The sequence below is a fragment of the Tetrao urogallus genome (genome assembly GCF_951394365.1).
Source record: "Tetrao urogallus genome assembly, chromosome: Z".
In the NCBI taxonomy this organism is placed as follows: Eukaryota; Metazoa; Chordata; class Aves; order Galliformes; family Phasianidae; genus Tetrao; species Tetrao urogallus.
Genome location: NC_136816.1, coordinates 67,911,212 through 67,932,307, shown reverse-complemented (window position 1 = coordinate 67,932,307; position 21,096 = coordinate 67,911,212). Strand labels below are relative to the sequence as shown.

General features: G+C 44.4%; 1 protein-coding gene across 1 annotated transcript in view; it reads left to right on the top strand.

Moving 5' to 3' along the window:
- UBE2R2 (ubiquitin conjugating enzyme E2 R2) overlaps nucleotides 1–19,289 on the top strand; it is a gene marked incomplete at both ends in the record, with an annotated part of 51,186 nt that extends 31,897 nt beyond the window's left edge. Inside the window, 4 exons of the mRNA XM_079548366.1 lie at nucleotides 8,574–8,660; nucleotides 12,794–12,891; nucleotides 17,709–17,843; nucleotides 19,070–19,289. Of these exons, the coding sequence (XP_079404492.1) occupies nucleotides 8,574–8,660; nucleotides 12,794–12,891; nucleotides 17,709–17,843; nucleotides 19,070–19,289 (540 nt within the window). The remainder of the gene's footprint in view (nucleotides 1–8,573; nucleotides 8,661–12,793; nucleotides 12,892–17,708; nucleotides 17,844–19,069) is intronic.
- Nucleotides 19,290–21,096: the final 1,807 nt, after the last annotated feature.

Sequence of the window (21,096 nt, the reverse complement as noted above, 5' to 3'; positions counted from 1 at the left end):
CTGGGCATACACACTTTACTGGAGAGCTTGCACACATGCTGCCAGAGATGCCATTAATGCAACACAAACCTTTGAATAAGCAGTTTCAAGTATTCACAAATCTTGATTATTTTTTGAAACAGAGTTAGGATTTTTTTTTTTTTTTCCTCTCAGAAATGGACACAAACAGTTTTTAAAACTCTGCTTAGTACCATAAGTATACCAGGTGAGGTATCCAATAGCATACCTTACAGTAGGGCTGCTTTGTGTGTAGCTCCTCCTTTAAAGCAGAGACCCAAGTGGAGATAGGAGCTTTAGATGCAGCATTGCTGGGTATCTTTAGCTCCTTCAGTAAGACCTAGACAGTACAGGGAGACCTCCGTTTCACACACTAGGAGTTATTCTTTCTATTCTGTCCAAACAAGGAAGTCAGTATTTTTGTACAGATATAAATAAGAAGTGAGTCAGTTGTTTCTGCTTGAAAAATAGGCCAGCCTCTCTGCAGAACACACTCCAAGTGAACCTCACGTTGTGTCATATAGCTTGTGTATAGACTACAGGGAAACTGGAAATCATCAGTCCCAAGGACTCAGCCTCAACATGAGGACTTCAGGGATCGTAAAAGTCCTCTCACATCTAGACTGCCAAAATTTGATCTTTCCATTCATACTGCTCTTAATCAGACCCAATTCTGGAGCAAGACTGAACTAGAAGCAGAATCTAGTGATATTTCAGCATGGAAATTCCCAGTAAACCTCAGCTGGCATCTGCTTTTTCGTGTGGGAATATGAAGTTGCTTTATCATTGGCCTATGTGGGTGAAGTTTAGCAGAGCTGTTGGGCCTGCAGCTTGCAGTACAAAAGAAGACCAAGTCATTTGGTTTGTTTTTTTGTCTTATATAGCTGCTGGTAGCTGCCTCTTTTGTGATGAGCTAGCAGACAAATGTGAAAGCCAAGTGGAAAATGGACAGGTTGGAAATTTTTGTCTCTCCATTTCCAATTCAGTAACTCCTGCTGGATGCTACCTCTCTTGCAGCCTAGGGCATGGTGCTGAGGCAGGAAAAACCTCTGCATCAGAGCAAGGTGTGAACCTCAAGCAGCTGGCAGTGGGCACTGGCTGGTGAGGCCGTGCTCAGCATTGTGATGGGATATGAAACATCCCCAGAAGTATGCAGGTGGCCTGATGCCAAGGGCAGTTGTTACTCAGTTTTCAGCTTGTTCCAATCTCTCTGTCTGCAGTAAACTTTCCAAAACACAAGTGCTTGCAGCTGCCCTGTCTTCAGCTGGATGCTCCTAGCCTGAGAGCACTGACAAGGAGCATTTTTAACAGGAGCCAAAGTGGCTGTCTCAATTAGCTGGACAATATTATGGAATATCCCTGCAGTAAAACTCACTGCAGGAAGGAAATGTATTCTCTTAACTGCTAAACTGCTCGTGATCCTAAGTGCAGCTGACTTGTGCAGGCTAACTCAATCTCTCAATGAGCAGCAGCTGTCACGGACAGTTATTACAGTAAGGCTGAAATCTCCAGACTGAATTTTTAGGATATCAAACAGCAACTATATTTAAAAAACAAAACAAAACCCCTTCTGTTTCTTTTGAGCAATGTTAGAAGAAAAAGGTCTGTTTTCCAGGCACTGCTTGTTCTGACTGACTTTATTGTTTAGAGCAGTTTTATTTACTCAGATCCCTTGAGATGCTCCAGACAGCAGAGTGTGAATGTATGAGATCACAGGAGCCTGGATGCAGTCCAACCGAACAGGGCTGCAGCATGCTGCCCCGTCCAGAACCATTCAGTTCAGCCACGGGTTCATGTCGATTGTTAGTCCTGTGATTTCAGATCGAAGAAGCTACAAACTAACATGGGATTCAAAACCCTTACTGTAAAGGTGTAATTGTTCTTTGATGGTCATATTACAGACTTGCTGCTTTGGTGTAGGTTGTGTGACCTAGCTGTCCCAGCTTTTTTAAAAAGAAGTTTTGCTAAAAAGAAATCTGTTCTATGCTTGAGTAGCCTTCCCTTGAAAGTGTTTGGTATTGCCCCAGGTAATTGCATATAGAGATATGTAAGATATGACTTAGTTGAAGCAAGAATGGACTCCTCTGCCTGTCGAACCAGTCTCTGATTTTGTAAGTTAACCTCACTTTTTGAGTCATCTTTGGCCTTCCCATTTGTTGCTCTATTTCGTTTTTTTTTTTTTTTTTTTTTGTACTTGGTTGAACTTAGTGTCTTTTTTGACTTCTAGTTCACTTCACATTCAAGTCTTCATGATTTAAATTCCCTATGAAGCAGATCAGGTAATACAGAATATAAAGCATTTAATACTGTTCATACGACCATTGAGCAACAAGGGACTTTTCTGAACTTGAAAGGCTTAATTCTCCCGACCTTCTAACTTGGACTAGAATCACAGAATCATAGAATGGTTTGAGTTGGAAGGGACCTCTAATATCATATAATAATCATATAATAATAATAATTCCAACACCCTGCTATGGGCAGGGACACCTCCCTCTAAACCAGGTTGCCTAAAGCCCCATCCAGCCTGGCCCTTGAGTGCTTCCGGGGACAGCACATCCACAGCCTTGCTGGGCAACCTGTTTCAGTTTCACCACCCACTCCGTAAAGAATTTCTTCCTAATACCTAGTCTGAATCTACCCTTTTACAGGTTAAAACAATTTCTCCTCGTCGTGTCACTACACACCTTATTAAAAGCCCTTCCCCGGCTTTCTTGTAGGCCCTTCATGTACTGGAAGGCTGCTGTAAGGTCCACCCAGAGTCTTCTCTTATCCAGGCTGAATAGCACCAGTTCTATCAGCTTATCCCCTTAAGTGAGATCCATGTAGATGGCTTCAGTTGCTCTTCCTTTATCCACTGATGCTGTAGCTCCATCATAAAAGGCCACCAAGTTTGTCATGCACGAGTTGCTCTTGGTGAAGCCATGTTGGTTACCACTGATCATCTCATCTTTATTTCCGATGTGCTTTAGTAGAGCCTTCAGGAGGATCTGCTCTATCATCTTGCCAGGCAAGAGGGACAGACAGACAACAGAGGGAAGACTGACTGGCCTGTAGTTCCCTGGATCTTCTTTTTTCCTTCTCAAAAATGGAGGCTAATATTCTCCTTTTCCAATCAGTGGGAACTTCACCAGGCTGCCATGACCTTTCAAATACGATGGACAGTGGTTTGGCAACTTCATCTGCCAGTTCCCTCAGAACCTGTGGATGGATCTCATTGAGTCCCATGGACTCCTGCATCTTCAGGTTCTTTAGATGGTGGAGATGTGGTCCTACTATCCTAAAAGCACAATCAATGTCAATATGATGATCTGGTGCTGCTGGAAAGTAATGTCAGAATGCACAGAATCACTGAATTGCAAGGCTTGGAAGGAATGTAAAGAGATCGAGTACAACCTCCATGCTAAAGCAGGTTTCCTGCAATAAATGACACAGGTCGGCATCCAGACAGGTCTTGAGTATTTCCATTGAAGGAGTCTCCACAACCTCTCCTGTTCCTGTGCTCTGTCACTCTTACCATAAAGTTCTTAAGCATGTTATTACAGAACTTCCTATGTTCAAGTTTTATGCCATTGCTCCTTGTCCTATCACTATACACTGCCAAGAAGAGCCTGGCCTCACCCATTTGCCTCACTCCTCCCTGTAGATGTTTATAAGCATTTACCAGATCCCCTTTCTGTCTTCTTTTCCCTGAACAGACCCAGGTCGCAGACCAGGTTACTCTCTAGGGTTGTCTCCCGTTCTACTATAATAAAGTGCTTGGGTCCTAGGTCATAATATGTGGAGGTGAAATAGCAACATTGTTCTTGCATTCCTTGTTACCTTTTTCAGTAATTGACCTTTACTGGAAAAAGTTATTAAATTAATATTGAGCCATTACAGTATGCCTAGCCTTAGTGCTGCTTTTCTGGTTCTGAAGTTGAAGGACATCAGGGTGCTTTAAACCTCACTGGTGTGCAGAACAGGCTGCTGACCTCCGCTAAACGTGTTTTCCAGCACACAGTGTTTAATACTGCATGCCATAATCCAGGCTTAATGTGGAAGAGGAAAATCCACTAGATGAATTGTATAAATGCTGGATGTGCTACAAGCAATAAAGGGCATTTTGTGGGATTACATATTAACACTAAACCCCGTGGTGGTCTTGTAGTTCCTGCTTTTGTTGGTTCTCTCTGTGCTAAATGCATGGTGCAGGTAGCACTGTGTTGGCAGGAGATGCACAAAATCTTTTAAAAATTCAAATGCTTCCTTTGTATCTCAACTACAGTTTTCAGAAGATGTTCAGTTTAACTTATGTGGCGTTTTCATAGGGCTTGTGTTGTGCTGATGATGTTACAAAAGAGAAATTACTTTAACTGGCATTGTCAGAAACGTCAAAAAGCTGCAGTTTCCATTGGCCACAGTTAAAAGCTTCTGGCTTTCCTGATATCACCAAATCAGGTCACTTGTTGTGATGCTGGTGGCTTTCCAGGAAATGGGTACTCCCCCAGCTTTCCCCTCCCCTTGCCTTTCTGCAGAGGACAAATAGGATGGATTCACTGTTCCTGCCTTCACTGCCTGAAAATATAGCATAGGTTTTCTCAGCATGAGAAGTATATGAAAACACTGTCAGACAACAAAGTGTCATAGACAGCTGGGCTGGAATAAATTCTGGATTTCTAAACAGCTAAGTTAGGAGTGAGTCCTACTTCTGTCAGTGTTCCCCACCAAGAGGGTGATGGGATTAATAAGTAAGTGTTGATTCAGTTATGTGGCAAGACCTCTGGAAACTCAAAGTCACTGCACTAGTTATTCATAGTGACTGAATCAGGGCTTCAGCAGCTGGTAAAAACACTAGATTTGCATTTTCAGTCTGATGACTTGGATATCTAGTAGGATTTTATTTTTCCTACATACGTAGATTTCACTATGGCTGTGCCTTACCAGGTATGGAGTCTGAAGAAAACTTAAATAAATCTGAAGTGTGATCACCACTGACAATGCCAATGAGCAAGACAGTAAAATAGGAAACAGCAGAAGTGAGGATGCTGCCAACAATAATCTTGAAATGCTTTGAGGTGTGATTTGGAGGTTGAAGCTCTTGTGCAGTAGCAGTAGATGCCTGCTGAACTCTGAATCTTCTGCTAGTCTGGTCTGTGTGACATAGCATGTGGTGAGTCTATGCATTTCTTTCTAGGGTCTGTAAGTATGACAAGTTATAAATTGGGGAAGGAGGAATGGATGAGTGACCCTGTTTCTGTCAGGTGCTTTCTGTGGTGTCAAGGAGCCAGGGTGAGAAGGCAGCTGAAATCAAGATGCTGAAATGGGATTATGTCTGTAGGAGTCAAACACACGGTAAATGCGGTAGTGGCTGGAAACTTATGGGGGTGCCTGTGGACAGAGATGAGTTAAATCTCGAGTACTAGGTTCATTTGTCTGGATGCAGGCAGGCTGACAAAGAGCTCCCCTGCAGCTCTGCCACTTTCAGTATGTAGCAGTCCTGGCTGAGCTTGCTGGGAACAGGAAGCAGTTTTGAGAGCTCAGCTTGAAACCTTAAGAAGAAACCTCATGAGCTATTGCTTAGTTTCATAAATAAAGTTATTGCTTAATTCAGTCTCTTTTTCTTTTTTTTTCTTTTTTTTTTTTCCCCTCCTAATACACTTAGAATTGGGCTTGCAGTGGAAAAAAAATGACTTGTAATTGTGGCTGTTCCTTTATCTTTGCAAGCAGTCTTGCAGTTTGTCTTGGAAATTCTTGGCGAGCTTAGCCCATCAGAAAATCAAATAGCATTTGGTGAGTATAGAGTGGTGTTATGTAATTTTATGGGATTTTCTGTTATGGAAAAGATGCAGAATAATTCTCTGGGATTTGTTTGTTATGCTCTGGAAAAACAGCTGTTTTGCTTTTCATCTTCTGAATGATCTCAGTGTGGGGACCTGAAAGTGGCACTTAGCAGGAAAAAATCCCTGCTTGTAGTGTGGACTTTCCTACTCCAGTGGCTTGTAGCTCTGAAATTGAGCTTTGTACAGAGGCTTCATTTTCTTTGTGTTTCAGTACTGTTTCTTAATGTGCCAAACACACAGGTTAGCTAGATAAATCCCACAGAGTGGCCCTGCCATTTCTCTAAACAGGGTTGATTACAGGCGAGCTGGTGTCTCAGCTGCCTCTGCAGAAAGGTAGAAGTTTTCTGGAGCATTTTTTGGAGCTTGAGGCATTCTTCCCATAGCAAAACATCAGCTTTCATTAATTCCATGATGATTGCTATGCAGGCAGTCCAATAGCCCTCCTCTATTGCAGAGGTGTGACTGCAGAACAGGGTATAGAAACTAGAAGCCATCTTCCAGTGTCTAAAAGCATGATTCTGCCATGCCCAGAGACCATAAATGCTGCTTTGATTTGGCTTTTTCAGTAGTCTTCCTGAGGTGAAACTCTCAGGTTTAGATGACGTCTGAGAGCAGAGGGTCCGTACTGGCTGGAATGAGGTCTTCTTCCTTAGCACCCAGCCATGTATGTGGGTTGTGAACATGACAAGGCTGTCATGCTACCAGTGAGGTCTTTTTTCAGTCAATTAGGTACTATACCTGTATGTAAGACCGTACAGCTCCTGCCAAGAGTTCTTCTAGCTAGCTCCATCCTGAGCTTTGTAGTCTCTTGTGTTTTTAATTTCAGACCTTGGGCTGTTTCTTGTCTTAGATCTCACGAAACTGCATGTAAGCACAGGAGTGGGCATGGGAAAGCCCCAGCGGTCTGGAGAAGTCTGCAAGCACTTGAGCTGAACTAAACCTGCCCTGTCCTTTGTAAATCTTTGCTCCGCTCCAGTGCTGGGCAGCGCATTCCAGCTGCCTTGCTGCAGTACTTGATTGCTTCTACAGTGATAACAGGCACTTGCCTGCTCTTCTTGGAGCAGTGCCATCCACGTAACTGACCTTAAACCGTGGGCTAGGATTGTTTAAGGAGACGTGAATCATTTGGCTGTGGATATGTCAGGGCAAATTCTTGTGGTGTAAGGGCTTGATACTGCTGTGCATTCAGCAGCATGAGAAGAGTACAGCATGTTAGCTGTGTGAGCCAGTGAACTTTTATCAGCAAGTTCTGCTTTTGCTACCTGGCGCTTTGGCTTAATAAAATTTGGCTTACAGTGCACAAGCATATGCCAGTCTGTGAGTAAAACTGCATTCAGCTACTTAGGTAGAGTCATAAAATCTTTTGAGTTGGGAGAGACCCTTAAAGACCATCTGTTCCAGTTCCTCTCAGTGAGTGGGGACACCCACAGCTCTGTCAGGTGCTCAGAGCCCCTCCAGCCTGACCCCTCAAAATCAATTCTGTAAATGTTTCTGGAACTTTGTTTAAAAAAAAATAAATCAATAAAACTTCCCATAATCTGTCCTAAGAACAAGATCAGCAACTGTTTCTGGGGTAGGTGGCTAAGAACTGAATCATTGAATCAAAGAATCATTGAGGTTGGAAAAGACCATTCAGATCATCTAGTCCAGCCATCAACCCATCCCCACCATGCCCATTGACCACGTCCATTTGTGACACATCTCTGTGTCATCACCCTGGGCAGCCTGTGCCAGTGCCTCCACACTTCTTGTGAGAATAACTTTTTCCCAATACCCAACCTGAAGTGGCAGGACTTGAGCAGAGTTTCAGGCTTGTTCCATGTGTGACTTGCTGGGGGTTTATTTCTCATGCTCCCAGTCACAGCTTTGAGGCAGAGGATGGGGAGTGCTACTCTGGAGATCCCATCTGAGGATGGTGGAGGGGCTCCAGGCAGGTTGAACTGTGCCAGGAGATGGTTTTGGGCTTTGCTGTGCAGAACTATTCCCTACTGGTTGACTTTTTTGGCTGTTCTGAATGACAGGACGGCATAGAAGATAATATCCAGTGCTGGGATCTTTGCAGCCTCTGCACAACAGACTCAGCTCTGAGTCTTGTTCCACCAGTGTCTGCTGACAGCATGGGTATTGGGTGGCAATGTTTGCTGTCCTAGCCCATCAGTATTTGGTTCATTGGTTTGCACAGATTTATTAGACACAAAAAGAGTATTCAGGCATGTTTGCTATGGCAAGAAGTACAGTGTTAGGAACCTAAGCAGATGGATCAGTCCCTTTTATATAAGAAAAGCAATGGGTTTTGGGTCTCAACTAAGAAGTGTTTAAATCTCTTTTGCACACAAAAAGATTAGTTTAAAAGTTTTGCACTGGCACGTGTGAAACAGCTATTCTCACTACAGCACATGCTGTTAGCTTGCTTCTGAACCCAGCAAGAAGCAATGATATCTTGAGTTCTTCTGTCTTTTCGCATCTGTTTTACCCTACTGAACAACAGCTGTTGGATAGTGCTGCTTGAATTTGGACATGGTAAATAACCTTTTAGTTTATTTTCAGGGCTGAACTTGAGCTGTTAGAGCCCAGGTGTAAAATTTTTTTCCTTTTTTTAATTACTGTTCTGTTTTGACTGAAACTGTAGAGTTGTATTGCAGGTCCACGTAGGCACTGGTATATAAAATGAAGATGTTTTGCAGCCCTGATGGAAATTGTAGTGGTAGCTTGTAATCTCCTTTTGTCCTAACTAAGGTATTTTGCTTTTTACAGGCTCACATTAAATTCCCTATTGACTATCCGTATTCACCACCTACCTTCAGATTCCTGACCAAAATGTGGCACCCCAACATTTATGAGGTAAAAGTTCATTTGTTTGTTTTTTTAAATAAGTTTTTCGCAGGCATGTAGGAAGGTTTTCTGATTTTCAAATGTGTATTGTTGATACTCAGTGTCTCTGGCCGTAACTGAAGCAGTTAGCAGTTTATGTTAAATGCCAGATTCATGGTTGAACAGTTAATTCTAAAACCTGTATGAAATGCTGCTCTTGTAGGCAAGGATGGAGCCTATATTATACCAGCAAGCACAGCTGGCAGCCTCAGGTGAAGCACTGTGTGAATGCCAGCAGTTTCAAGGGGTTCTTGGATAAAGGTGTCTTACCCTGCTGTGGTACATAAGAAACTAGTGGTTGTTGATGTGCTTTTCATTATCATTTTCAGCACATCCCACAAAACTGTGTAAAACAACAATATAAAACAAATACAAAAAAAATATAAAAAAAGGGAAAAGTCTTCTGCAGCAACCAGCCTACAAGTTAAGGGGCTTGGTGCACTCTGACTGCAAGAGAACTGGAGCTGAGTTGGAGTCCAGAAGTCTTGTGCAGCCTGGTCGCCAATTTGAAGCAGCCCTTAGATCAGTTTGTGCACTGGTCACACCCAAAGGATAATACTATGGGTTGATGAATCTATAACTGGATCTTGGTACAACTAATAGGAAGTGGAATATTCTTATGTAAGTGCTCTTTGGCAAGCAGCACTCCCTAGCTTGAAAGCATTGTCTTGGAGCAACTTAAAGTGATTATTGCAATTGGTTCAAAACCAACCAGTTTCAGAAAGCCATATTTGAAAGTTGAAGACCTATTGTAGATAGGTGTAGATGAAAACAAGCTTTTAGAGGCCAGCCAAATTCCTCCTGAACTTTTGAATATTTTAACCAAATGTCAGCCTTCTAGGACTGCTACCAGAATGCTTTTCAAGATGCTAAAGGCCTTTCAAAAATGCTCTTGTCACCTTGTCTTCCTGAAAGAGATTGTGCAGGCTTCCTATGGGTCCAAACAGGAATGTCATTTCTCTTCCTCACTGCGAGCTTCATTTGATGCCTTGGGCTTCGAAGGCCCTTTGCTAACAAGTCACTGCTGCTGGATGTCCTAGATGAGTGCTCTCCAAATGTCACACTGAACTTCACTTATCTTTTAGTCATAAATAGCCAAAAGCTTAACCAAACTTCAGTGCAGAACAGGATTGTAATTAGCTCTAATTACTGGATGCACAGGAGGACTATTCCTTTGTTAGGCACAGGGTCTTCCTAAAAATCAGTCGTCTAACAGTCTGCTGTCTTCAGTTTTGGACTTGACACCAAATCTAACATGTAGCCAAGGATAGCATTTCTTTTTAAGGATCATTTACAGTAGCATGGGAGTTTGATCTATAAATAAAGAAAAAAAAAAACAACAACAAAAGTCTTGACACCTGCAGATTATTGCAGAAGTGTAGCATAGATGTTTCTGAATCCAGACATTCTCATGCAGGAGGTGAGTGGGAAATGGTTACCAAAGTGGTACATACAAAATGAGTCTTGGAAAGGACCTCTCCCAGTGCCAGTGGGAAAGGTGAAAAATTGGCTCTAGAAACAGCTGAAGGTAGGAGGAGAAACTAACCCAAAACCTGATGGGTGTTCTTTGGGGTTACTCTTCAAATACTCCAGCACTCATCTTTGTTCTTTGTGTTCGTAGTGATATTTCTTGGAGCTGAGGGAATCTGAAACAGCTTGCAGGCTGTTTTGGAAACAACATATAAGCACTGAAGATGAGGCACTGGGATAACTCCAAATGAAACTGAGAATAAATCAGCGAAGGGCTTGAGGTTTGAGGGTTTGTCAGGAGGGAAAAAAACATCTTTCAGTGTAGTGGAGATGAAAGAAAGTAACAGTTTGCAGAATCTGCTGGTGAGACCAGATGGAGAGGTTGAGGCTGACGTTCCAGTTCTGAGTAAACACTTCAGTAACTTATGCATTTTCCTCATCCCACTTGCTCGGTCATCTAGTTTAGCTTTAGATTTTTATTTTTGAGGTAACACAACCTTCTCATTCCATCATAATAGATGTATAGGTTCTTCCTTCTTCTGGTTGATAGAAACAAGGAAAGTTATATATTTATCTTTCAAAAATGTATATAGGATGACTACACTGTTTACCTGACTACACTGATCCCTAAATGCTTGTGCTGACTTCATCAGGTCCCATCATACTTCAGCTTCTTCAGACTCAACCTTGCCCTGTTTGTAACATGTAACACTAACTATAGCAAACATGTAACACTAACTATACATGTAACAAACATGTAACATTAACTATAGCAAAAGGGAAAAATCCTAGCTTTCCTCTTCACGTTCATACTAAAATATTTGTTGGCCCAGATATTGCTTAACCTATGCTATGAAATGCTATGAAAGACTTCCCACAAGTGCTGCAGCTCTTTCTCGTGGTCAGCAACACTTTTTCCAGGTCAGCATCACTAAATTTTCCTGGGAAATGTTTAAAGGAAAACCTGTGTAAACAAGAATTTGGAATTTGGAAGAAAGCCAGAGAGAATATAAACATTGAGTAAGGTTAATTTCACTTTAAAATGATAATAAAAATATTAAAGGTTGCACAAGTCTTTCGAGATCCAGAAAGAGAAACTGCCTTGTTATGGCAAACTGTACCAGCAACATAAACGTGTGCTTGGGTATTCAGCAGCTCCAGGTGCTACTTTGCTTTTTGTAGTTATGTTCTTGATGAAAAGATGCTTCAAGATGATGACAGCTTGCTGAATTAGTACAGCTGGCAGGTTCAGTGAGTAGCTGAATTCTGGATACCGATCACAGGCCTGCAGTGTTGAAGTAGGATCTAATTTCACTATAGAACAAATGTCATTCTTTCAGCTTACTATGAGGAACATTTGGGGAGGCTCTTCAGGTGAGCTGCCGCTATCTGCAGCCATGATCACTGGCTGGAGCTCAAAGGCACAGATGCTATCACTGTGAGCAGTGCTGCTTTGTGCTCCAGCTCCTGTGGGCAAAATAGTGCTGGAGAATTCTCAGGATGCAGCCAAGACAAAGCACCTGGGGAACTGCCCTACCAGTTTTCAGTCTTGGACCAAGCTCATCTGCAGTTTCTCTTCTTGGTATGATGAACCCATGAGGTCAGGGTGACAAGGGGACAGCATGAACTCTTCCTGTCAGCCTGGGCTGTGCCACCTGAGGATGCCTCTAAGAGCTTGTAAGTAGTTCTTGTAGCTGGCTGCAAGAGGAAATAAGCAGAGCTTATTATCTCCGCTGGACATGAACCCATCTGTAGCTTCTCTTCAGCCTGCACAAAGACACTTGGTGTCGGCTTTGCTGGGAAACATCAGCTGTGATGGATATTGCTACAGTACTCCTATGAAGTAATCATGTCAGGGTACTGTTGCAAACAGAGGATTGGTTTTACAGGCTTCTTAAAGTATTTATAAATTGTAGGCATTATGAAACTTTAAATCTCTATTCGGGCTGTGGCACTGGTGAATTAAACACAGGTTGACGATTACGTGCCTGTATGGCTTCCATATGCTGCCAAAATATTCTTCCTCTTGCATGCTGGAAGGGATTTTCTGTGGAACCTTCAGAGAGCATCTCCTGCTTTTTCACCTGATATTTCAAATGGCTCTGCCACCAGGGAGTAGTGTAAGCCTGCCTTGCACCATCTGTTCAACTTGCATACATCCCATGAGAAGCATTGTTGTGATACCTGAACTAGGATAGAGCGTGGAATCCTTAGATTTAAAGATTCCTGTTGCTAACTCAGTCATCACGGGGGGAAAAAAGAGATGGGGACGTGGGGTCTCATGACCCCACGAATAGAAAGTTCATTTCTATTACTATGGTATTATATGCTATCTAGAGACTAATATGGTTTTATTAGCTACTGTTCTTCTTGCTTTGCTGCATTCTTTTAAAATTCTTGGCCTGAGATTGTTTTGTACCAATCTGCAGTCAAGCTGTAAACAAGGAAAGCTTTGAACATGTTAATACAGTAGACCCAGGAAGAACTCAGAACCGTTTGCAGTTTCTGCATGGTTTTTACTGTAATTTGGGATGTTCATATCAACAAGATTTCTGTTCACGTATAGCCAGAGATTGAATTGAGTCTTCAGACCATTAGCCAGGCTATTCACAACTTTCATTTCTGTCTTTCAGAATGGAGATGTATGTATTTCAATTCTTCACCCACCTGTAGATGATCCACAAAGTGGAGAGCTGCCATCTGAGAGGTGGAACCCTACCCAAAACGTCAGGTAACAGTGGGAAGCAGTGATGCACAAAGCTGACCTCGATGTCCTGTCATCTGTCTCCTAAACTAAAGCCTCTGTTGGGAAAAAGCTTGGAAGGGAATGTGAGGCTTAAGGGGGTGTTTTCAGGGCTTGAGCCAGGTAGGATCCAGACTTAGCAAGCAGTCTGAAAATACTAAAGACTGTGAATCTTGCTGCCATGTTAACAATGTAGAGCCGTCTGTACTCTTCACAGGTTTTCGCATTCTTAAAGCAGACACTTCCAAACCCTTCTAAGGTATCTAAGGCATCACTCATGGAAAAGGGCATTGTGTTGTATTCAGGCTTGACAGAAATAACTTTGTGCAAAAGACTGATGGCGTACCTTCTAGTACAGGCCCATATCCTTGTCCTGTCCAGTGTGGTGTCCTGAGCAGTTAGCTAAGTGTTTCTCTAGGTACCAAAAAGAAAGGATCATTAGGCACCAGAGGCATTCAAGGCTAACACACCCATTCTTTAAAACATAGCTGGGTTTCGTTGTAACCTTAAGACGCTGCCAATAAAGAACTGACAAAGCAAATATCAAATAACAAACCGCTGACCTGTGAAGCAATAGTGATGTAGTGGAAAATCCTTGAACTCAGGTACTTCTGTTTCAACTATTTGACATGATTCATTATCTAAATAAGGTGGAAATAATTGCCCCTAATTTTTCCCATATCATATGGGAATTACAGTTGTTTTCAGAATGATTTATTAAATGTTGGTTCTTTAAATCTCATTTTAATTGGTAGATCCAGCCAAAGCATCTCAGTCCCTGTGAGGGAATGCAGCAGTTTGAAAAGGGTTTTCTGAGAGCTCTGCTTTTATGTGACTTACCTTCATTAAATTAATTTGAAAAGAGCCTTTGTCAAAGCAAAGATCTAGCAAGGGGGGTTTATTGGATTCTTGATCCTTGGAATGGGTTTGTAACATGCACTGCAGAGTGCTGAACTAGACCTGATGTGGCAGGAAACTGGGAAATGTTAACAGTCAGCAAATTATGACAACTGATGTTCCCTCCTGGAGCACACTGCTTCAGGGTTAAAAAGGCTCAAGCAAAATGGTGCATTTTAGCTGTGTGAAGTTGTGAAGGTCAAGGCAAATGTTATCCAATCCATCTAAAGTAAAAGTCAGTATGAAGCAGTCTCTCAGAAGTTCCATCTCAGTTTTGTTTCTAATTTTCTTGGAAATAGCTTTTGAACTATGTGTTCTGAGCTACATTCAGTTGTATGCGCACATGGCTGTTGAACTGTCCATATGTTTGATGTGATTATCTCCTCCAGTTATGATGACTAGATGACAAGCCTCAATTCATAGCTAAGAAACAGAATAAGGCATTCATTATTTAGGTCATTTTGACTATTTCATCCTATGCAACACAAAACCTTTCTAGTTCTGACTGCTGCTTTTTCTTATTGTGAGCTATCTGAGCTACATTCAGTTGTATGCGCACATGGCTGTTGAACTGTCCATATGTGTGATGTGATTATCTCCTCCAGTTATGATGACTAGATGACAAGCCTCAATTCATAGCTAAGAAACAGAATAAGGCATTCATTATTTAGGTCATTTTGACTATTTCATCCTATGCAACACAAAACCTTTCTAGTTCTGACTGCTGCTTTTTCTTATTGTGAGCTATCTGAGCTACATTCAGTTGTATGCGCACATGGCTGTTGAACTGTCCATATGTGTGATGTGATTATCTCCTCCAGTTATGATGACTAGATGACAAGCCTCAATTCATAGCTAAGAAACAGAATAAGGCATTCATTATTTAGGTCATTTTGACTATTTCATCCTATGCAACACAAAACCTTTCTAGTTCTGACTGCTGCTTTTTCTTATTGTGATGCAATTTTCAGTGCTTATTCTACCAGAACACATTGACTTAAGGAAAAAAACATTCTTTCTGAGAAGAAAACATTCCTCAAGTGCATCAGCAAGTGGGAACAAAATTTGTCCTTAGCTGTTACCCCACTGCCAGTGTCACCCACTGGGCTAAGTGCTGCATACAGACCTTCCTACTGGGGTCCCATCTGGCTCTGCAAGCCTCTGGAGTCTGTCAGATCGGAGGCAGCAGGACTGAAGGTGCATGAGGGGAGCACGTTTGTGTGTAGTGAGCTGTGTGCACAGGCCAGGGCCTCTCTTCATTTTCTAAGTCCTGCTAAGTATCTGCAGCTTACTACCATGCTTGAAGTGTCTACAGTGGGAGGGTATGTCTGCTCTGAACATGAGCCCACAGTGTGCCCAGGTGGCCAAGAAGGCCAATGGCATCCTGGCTTGCATCAGAAACAGTGTTGCAAACAGGAGCAGAGAGGTGATTGTTCCCCTATATTCAGCACTGGTGAGGCCGCACCTCGAGTACTGTGTCCAGCTTTGGGCCCCTCACTGCAAGAAAGACATTGAGGCTCTTGGAACGTGTTCAAAGGAGGGCAACAAAGCTGGTGAGGGGTCTGGAGCAGAGGCCATATGAGGAGAGGCTGAAGGAGCTGGGAATGTTCAGCCTGGAGAAGAGGAGGCTCAGGGGAGACCTCACTGCTCTCTATAACTTCCTGAAGGGAGGTTGTAGTGAGCTGGGGGTCGGCCTCTTCTCTCGTGTCATTAGTGATAGGACCAGAGGGAATGGCTTCAAGCTACGGCAGGGGAGATTCAGGCTGGACATGAGGAAGTATTACTTTTCAGAAAGGGTGGTCAGGCACTGGAATGGACTGCCCAGGGAGGTGGTGGAGTCACCGACCCTGGGGGTGTTCAAGGAAAGGCTGGATGTTGTGCTGAGGGACATGGTTTAGTGGGAGCTATTGGGAATAGGTGAACGGTTGGACTGGATGATCTTTTAGGTCTTCTCCAACCTTGGTGATTCTATGATTCTATGATTCTATATCATTCTTAACTTTGGGAGCACCTGTGCAGGGTGTCCGGCATAATTGTGTTTTAAGCACGGTAAATACAGACTTTCCTATCACTCGCAGCTGGATGAGTCAGCTGTAAGTAAATGCAGCAGAGGTCTGGCAAGATGTAAAAGAATGCAGCTGTGACCTGTGTGGCAGATAGTGCTGCTCCTTCTTGTGCCTAATGGGCCGTAACACTGAGGAAGCGGTGGCAGGACTTGGGAGCAGAGGATCCTTGATCATATTAGTTGCCCTTCTCAGTATCTCCCCTGAGTCCACTGTGCCCTTTGAGGTGTCCAGCCCGTGATATTTGTCATCAGTGTGTGCACTCAGCACGGTGCTCAAGGTGCTGGTACTCCCATGTCTTGTGAAGACAGGTGATGTCCTGCCTTGCTGTTCTTTGCTTTCTGAGGATGCTAATTCCTGTTGGCTTTTTCAGCTGCCTTAGCGCACACTGAGCTGACAGAAGCCATCCAGACCTAACATGACTGTCAGTAAAGCCAAAGCCAAGACTTTTTACTGGAAATAAGAATATGCTGTACTTAGCTCTGACAAAGTGACTGAATCCAGGTGCTAACTCCTCTCCTACCTGGGCCTTCTCCGGACTATGCTTGCTCTGCAGTAAAACCATTGCTGGAGCTGACCTGGCTTCACAGCCTGCCTGCTAGGAATTAAGGGCTTTTAGATGTATCCTTGAGATGAAGTGGAAGATTCGTCTGCCCATCATTCCAGCCTGGCAAAACAGTTTTTTCCAGAGCTGTCATTCCCTTCCTACTGAATTATATCTTTTGGAAAACAATCTGCAGAAGACTCCTAGTAGCTGTGCTTAGCAGTCTGGCCAGACATATTTAGTTTCAGAACTTTCAAGAAGCAGAACATCCAAATGACCGAGCATTTCCTGGAATTGTATCCCAGTTACAATCTGCTAGATGTGCTCAGCATGCAGTGCTCTGAGTGCACCTCTAAATTACTGTGAGTACAGTGGGAACTGAGTCTCCTTCATCTAATTCTGCAGAGCAATTGCTGTGTTCTGCTACATTTCAAGACATATTACTTGTCTCTGTTCTTTCTTCTGTTCAGGTGGCATTGGGGCTGCTGCAGAGGGTCATGGGCAATGCGGGGGCTGGCTGAGAGGTGGTGCTTGCAGAACAGTGTGCCCAGTTAGCTCTGTGCTGTGGACAGAAATCCAGGAACATCGCTGAGGTTATGCAAGTGGTTCATGCTGGTGTTGTTGAGGTGTTGCAGCTGAATCCAGCTGAGTGCTTGGTGGTTTGCCCAGGTGTTAAAAAAAAAGACAAAACAAAAACGATCTGCATTGCCTTCCTGCTGCTGTGCTTGTTGCCACGGCAGCTCTGGATCTGCATATGTGGAGGAGAGGTGATGCCTGGCTCCAGCCTCTGAGCAGGGCAGGGCGGCCTGGCTGCAGGGCTTTTGGTCACAGCAGGATGGGAAGAGAGCCCGGCATTTGCTGGTAAGCTGAATGTCACCAGGAGCAGGCTCCAACCCTGCACCATCCACAGGCAGTGTGGATGAGATGAAATCTGGCCTGATCTGATCTCTGCCGGCCACCCCCATCACAGACACGTGAACAGATGGGCCAGGTGCCAGAGCATGTTTAGCTTTGTGCTCCCTCTCCACACTTGTTCTCTTCTAGCTAGAATATGAGCTCTTAGATCAGGTGGTGAAGGAAAGGCCTTGGCAGTTCAGCCTGGGGGAACCCTTGGGCATGGCAGCTCAAGTCCATAAGTACCTGCTTTCCCTTCAGCTGTTGTTCAGTTATCCTCAGGTTAAGTTTTGACTTCAAACAACACATTTTGATGCTTTTCTGATGCATCACCTAAAGAAGTTGCCAGCATCCAGAATCCATGAGTGCTTTTGCTCTGACTCTGCTGTTATGGTTGCCTTTTTCAGGACTATATTACTGAGTGTAATCTCTTTGCTTAATGAGCCCAACACATTCTCTCCTGCCAATGTGGATGCATCAGTCATGTTCAGAAAATGGAGGGACAGTAAAGGAAAAGACAAGGAATATGCAGAAATCATAAGGTAAGTTGTGCAGCGTGTGATGCTGTGCTACTCGCCCTTGTTCTGAATCCTACAGAACAGACTGCTTGCAGAACTTGCTGATACCAGCTCCTCTCTGTGGCTACTGCTGTAGAAGTGAATTTTAGTCTTATTCCAAGCCCAATTTTCCAGTTTCCACAGGTCTTTTCCCACAGAATAGGTGCAGACTTCTGGAGCAGAAGGACCAGTCTAATCTGTCTTTGAATTGTTCCTTTTTCACATTAATCTGGTGTGGTACACTGCAAAACCTTTGGTGGCTAATAAACCCCAGTCAAAGTCCATGCTTGCCTTTGAGCATAGCCTGCCTTGGTTGGGGTGTAATTGAAACTGACTGCATCCTACTAATTCTGTGCTTAATGCACTCATGAATCATAATCTTGTCCCTTCAATTTGAAGGAATATCAGCAGGGTTTGGCAAATGCTTGCAAAGCTTGGAGTTTGTTTAGCTTGAAGCATTGTTCAGTCTTGACTGTCCTTTGCTCAGAAGCTCGTGGTTCATCAGGTGCTGCTGGAAGACAATGCAGTTTGAATTGGGGTGGCTTGGAAACACGACTGAGCAGCCCCTGCTGCTGCAGAGTGGCTGTTGCCACACTGAAAAAAAAGACACCAGGATGGCTGCTGGCCTGACCTAAATGAGGAGAATGGCTGGAGTCCCAGCCCGTGCCAGCCCTGTTGGTTTCAGCAGGACTAGGAGTAATCCAGGAATGGGCAAGAGGGGGCAGCCTGACCCCTGATCCCCTGGCCCTGTGGCCTGGTGAAACACCTTGATATTGGGGTGACTCCATGTTCCTGCCACTCTCGCTGTACCATGGCAGCTGAGAGGTGCCAAATACTTTTGGAAATCCCAGTTTTGAGCATACTGAGATGGTCGTCAGTGGTGGAGGAGGCTGTGGACAGCATCTTGGAAACCCCCTCAGTAAGTCATCTTAGAAAATGCCACAACAGCTCTCGTGCATCGAGGCAGTCAACCTAATGAGACTTGCTCTGAGCTCTGGCAAGCCTCTAGCACAGAGTTTGGTATAATATCTGACTGTACGCTGCTGGAAGGGTGCATGCCACAAACAACCTTGGAGCGCTCCCAGATGCGGGGCTATGGGAGCTCAGTCTGCTGCTGCTGGCAGTGCCTCAGCTGGCTGAGGGCTGCACATGGGGCTGTGGGAGGTGGAGAACCCTGCACCCGCTCACCGGCCTGCTCTGTCCTCCCCCAGGAAACAGGTGTTGGCTACCAAAGCTGAGGCAGAGAAGGATGGCGTGAAGGTCCCCACTACGCTGGCAGAGTACTGCATCAAAACTAAAGTGCCTTCCAATGACAACAGTTCGGATTTGCTTTATGACGACTTGTATGACGACGACATCGATGATGAAGACGAGGAGGAGGAGGACGCCGACTGTTACGATGACGATGATTCTGGCAACGAGGAGTCGTGACCTGCTCCCTCTGTGCCCCTGTACTGCCCTGCCAACTCAGGCCAGAAGGGAGCAGCGGTAACCTAGCAGCAGTCCAGCAAAAAAGTGTGGGGGGGGGATCAAAAAACTTTTGTCTCCTGCTGTCTCCTGTTGTATGGATCTGTTTGCTCCTTTTTTATGGACCTCTTAGAGACCCTCCACAGAATGTCTGAATTCTTGCATTCTTAACCCTTTCATCACTGTATTACAATTTCTTTTTGAAAAAGAAAATCCCCTTTTCACTTCTCTACGAAACGCTCACAGCGAAAAAGGTTTGCTCGCATTTAGGTTCTTGAATTCAATACAGTCTTGCATTGAGGTGTTTAATGTATTTAAAGCTGGAACAAACACATTGGAAGCTGTGTTTCTTGGGAGCTCAAGTGCTGCATTTACTGGGAAGAAAAAAATCCACACAAAGCAAATTGCCAAGGTTTAGCTGCTCCATTTACAATAATAGCGTGTGTACATTCGTTTAGCCTTGTGGTGGTGGCTTTTCCTTTATAAGGTGGGGGGCGGAGAGTGTTAAGCTACTGTGTGTTGAGCTTGATGGGATGCTACTGAAAGGTACAGTATTCCTTTTCAGCCTGCTCACGATAAGGAAGAAGTGGCTTGTGGTATGAACCCTAAAATAAACACTTAACACTTCACGTCTGTACAACTGAGCCCTGGATTGCTATTTACTTCTTGTTTCCAGATTGAGTTAGGGTTAAAAAGAAAATCCAGTTTAGCTATGCTGCTTCCAGAAACCTGCAGCCGGTGCTTATCCCCAGACTGTCTTTGGTGAGGGGAGAGGCTGATGGCCACCTGTCCCTGTGCTTGCTTGCAGCCCTGCTTCCTGCAGCCTGAATCCCGTGCTGGCCTTTTCCCGCTTGCTTGTGTAGAGCAATGCTGTGCTGCTGTGGGCTCTGGGGGCAGGCAGAAGGGAAGGCTCCTGCATGTCCCCACGAGCTGTCGGCCCAGCTTGCAGCCCTCTTGGGCAGGGGATCCTACACACTGTCTTCTGCTGCACCCTCCTGTTCGGTCCCTCCACATTGTGACCCCTTTGCCATGTGCTTTTGTTTGGCTGTGGTGTATTGGCCTGACTTGACTTCTAGGGTGGTGTTCAGCTTCCCTCCTGCCTTCACCAGGGCTGGTGAGACCCTCCGCTCCACCCCAGCAGGGCAGACTGCTGAGATCACCAGGCTCATGCACATGGTTGTGCCCTTTGCTGCGGGGCTCTCGATGGTACAGCACCATCTGCAGCACGGTGGTGGGAGCAAGCCTGGTCCTGGGTCTGCATGCATCCCTGGAGCAGGCTGAGGACAGCAGCTGCAGAGTGGAATGTGTGCAGCGACGTGCATAGGGGCAGCAAAGCTGTTTGCAGAGTGCTGCAGCTGGGGAGGGCTGGAGGTTGGTGGCACCTCACCCCTGCAGTTGGCAGCGTGGCTCCGCTGCCCCAGCTCTGTGTGCCTGCATCCCACCTGCAGCTTCTGCGGGGCTCGGGGCCGCGCTGCTGACCTGGTTGGAAATGGGGTACTGCATCTTTCAGGAGCTCCCGTGTACTTTTGACCGTCTTCACTGTATACTCTCCAGTGACTTGTATTTTCAAGCTTGGTGTTGTAAGATGCATTATCATGATTCTTCCGTTGCCCTTTTTTAAAGACAAAAAAAGAAAAAAAAAGATAAAAAAAGAAAAAAGGAAAAAAAAAAACAACCAAAACCGACCTATTTTGAGAGCTCCTGCGTTAACCAGAGTAACTTCTCTTCCCACTATCCCCTGCAGTGTCATTGCTTGTTGACTTGCTGGTTT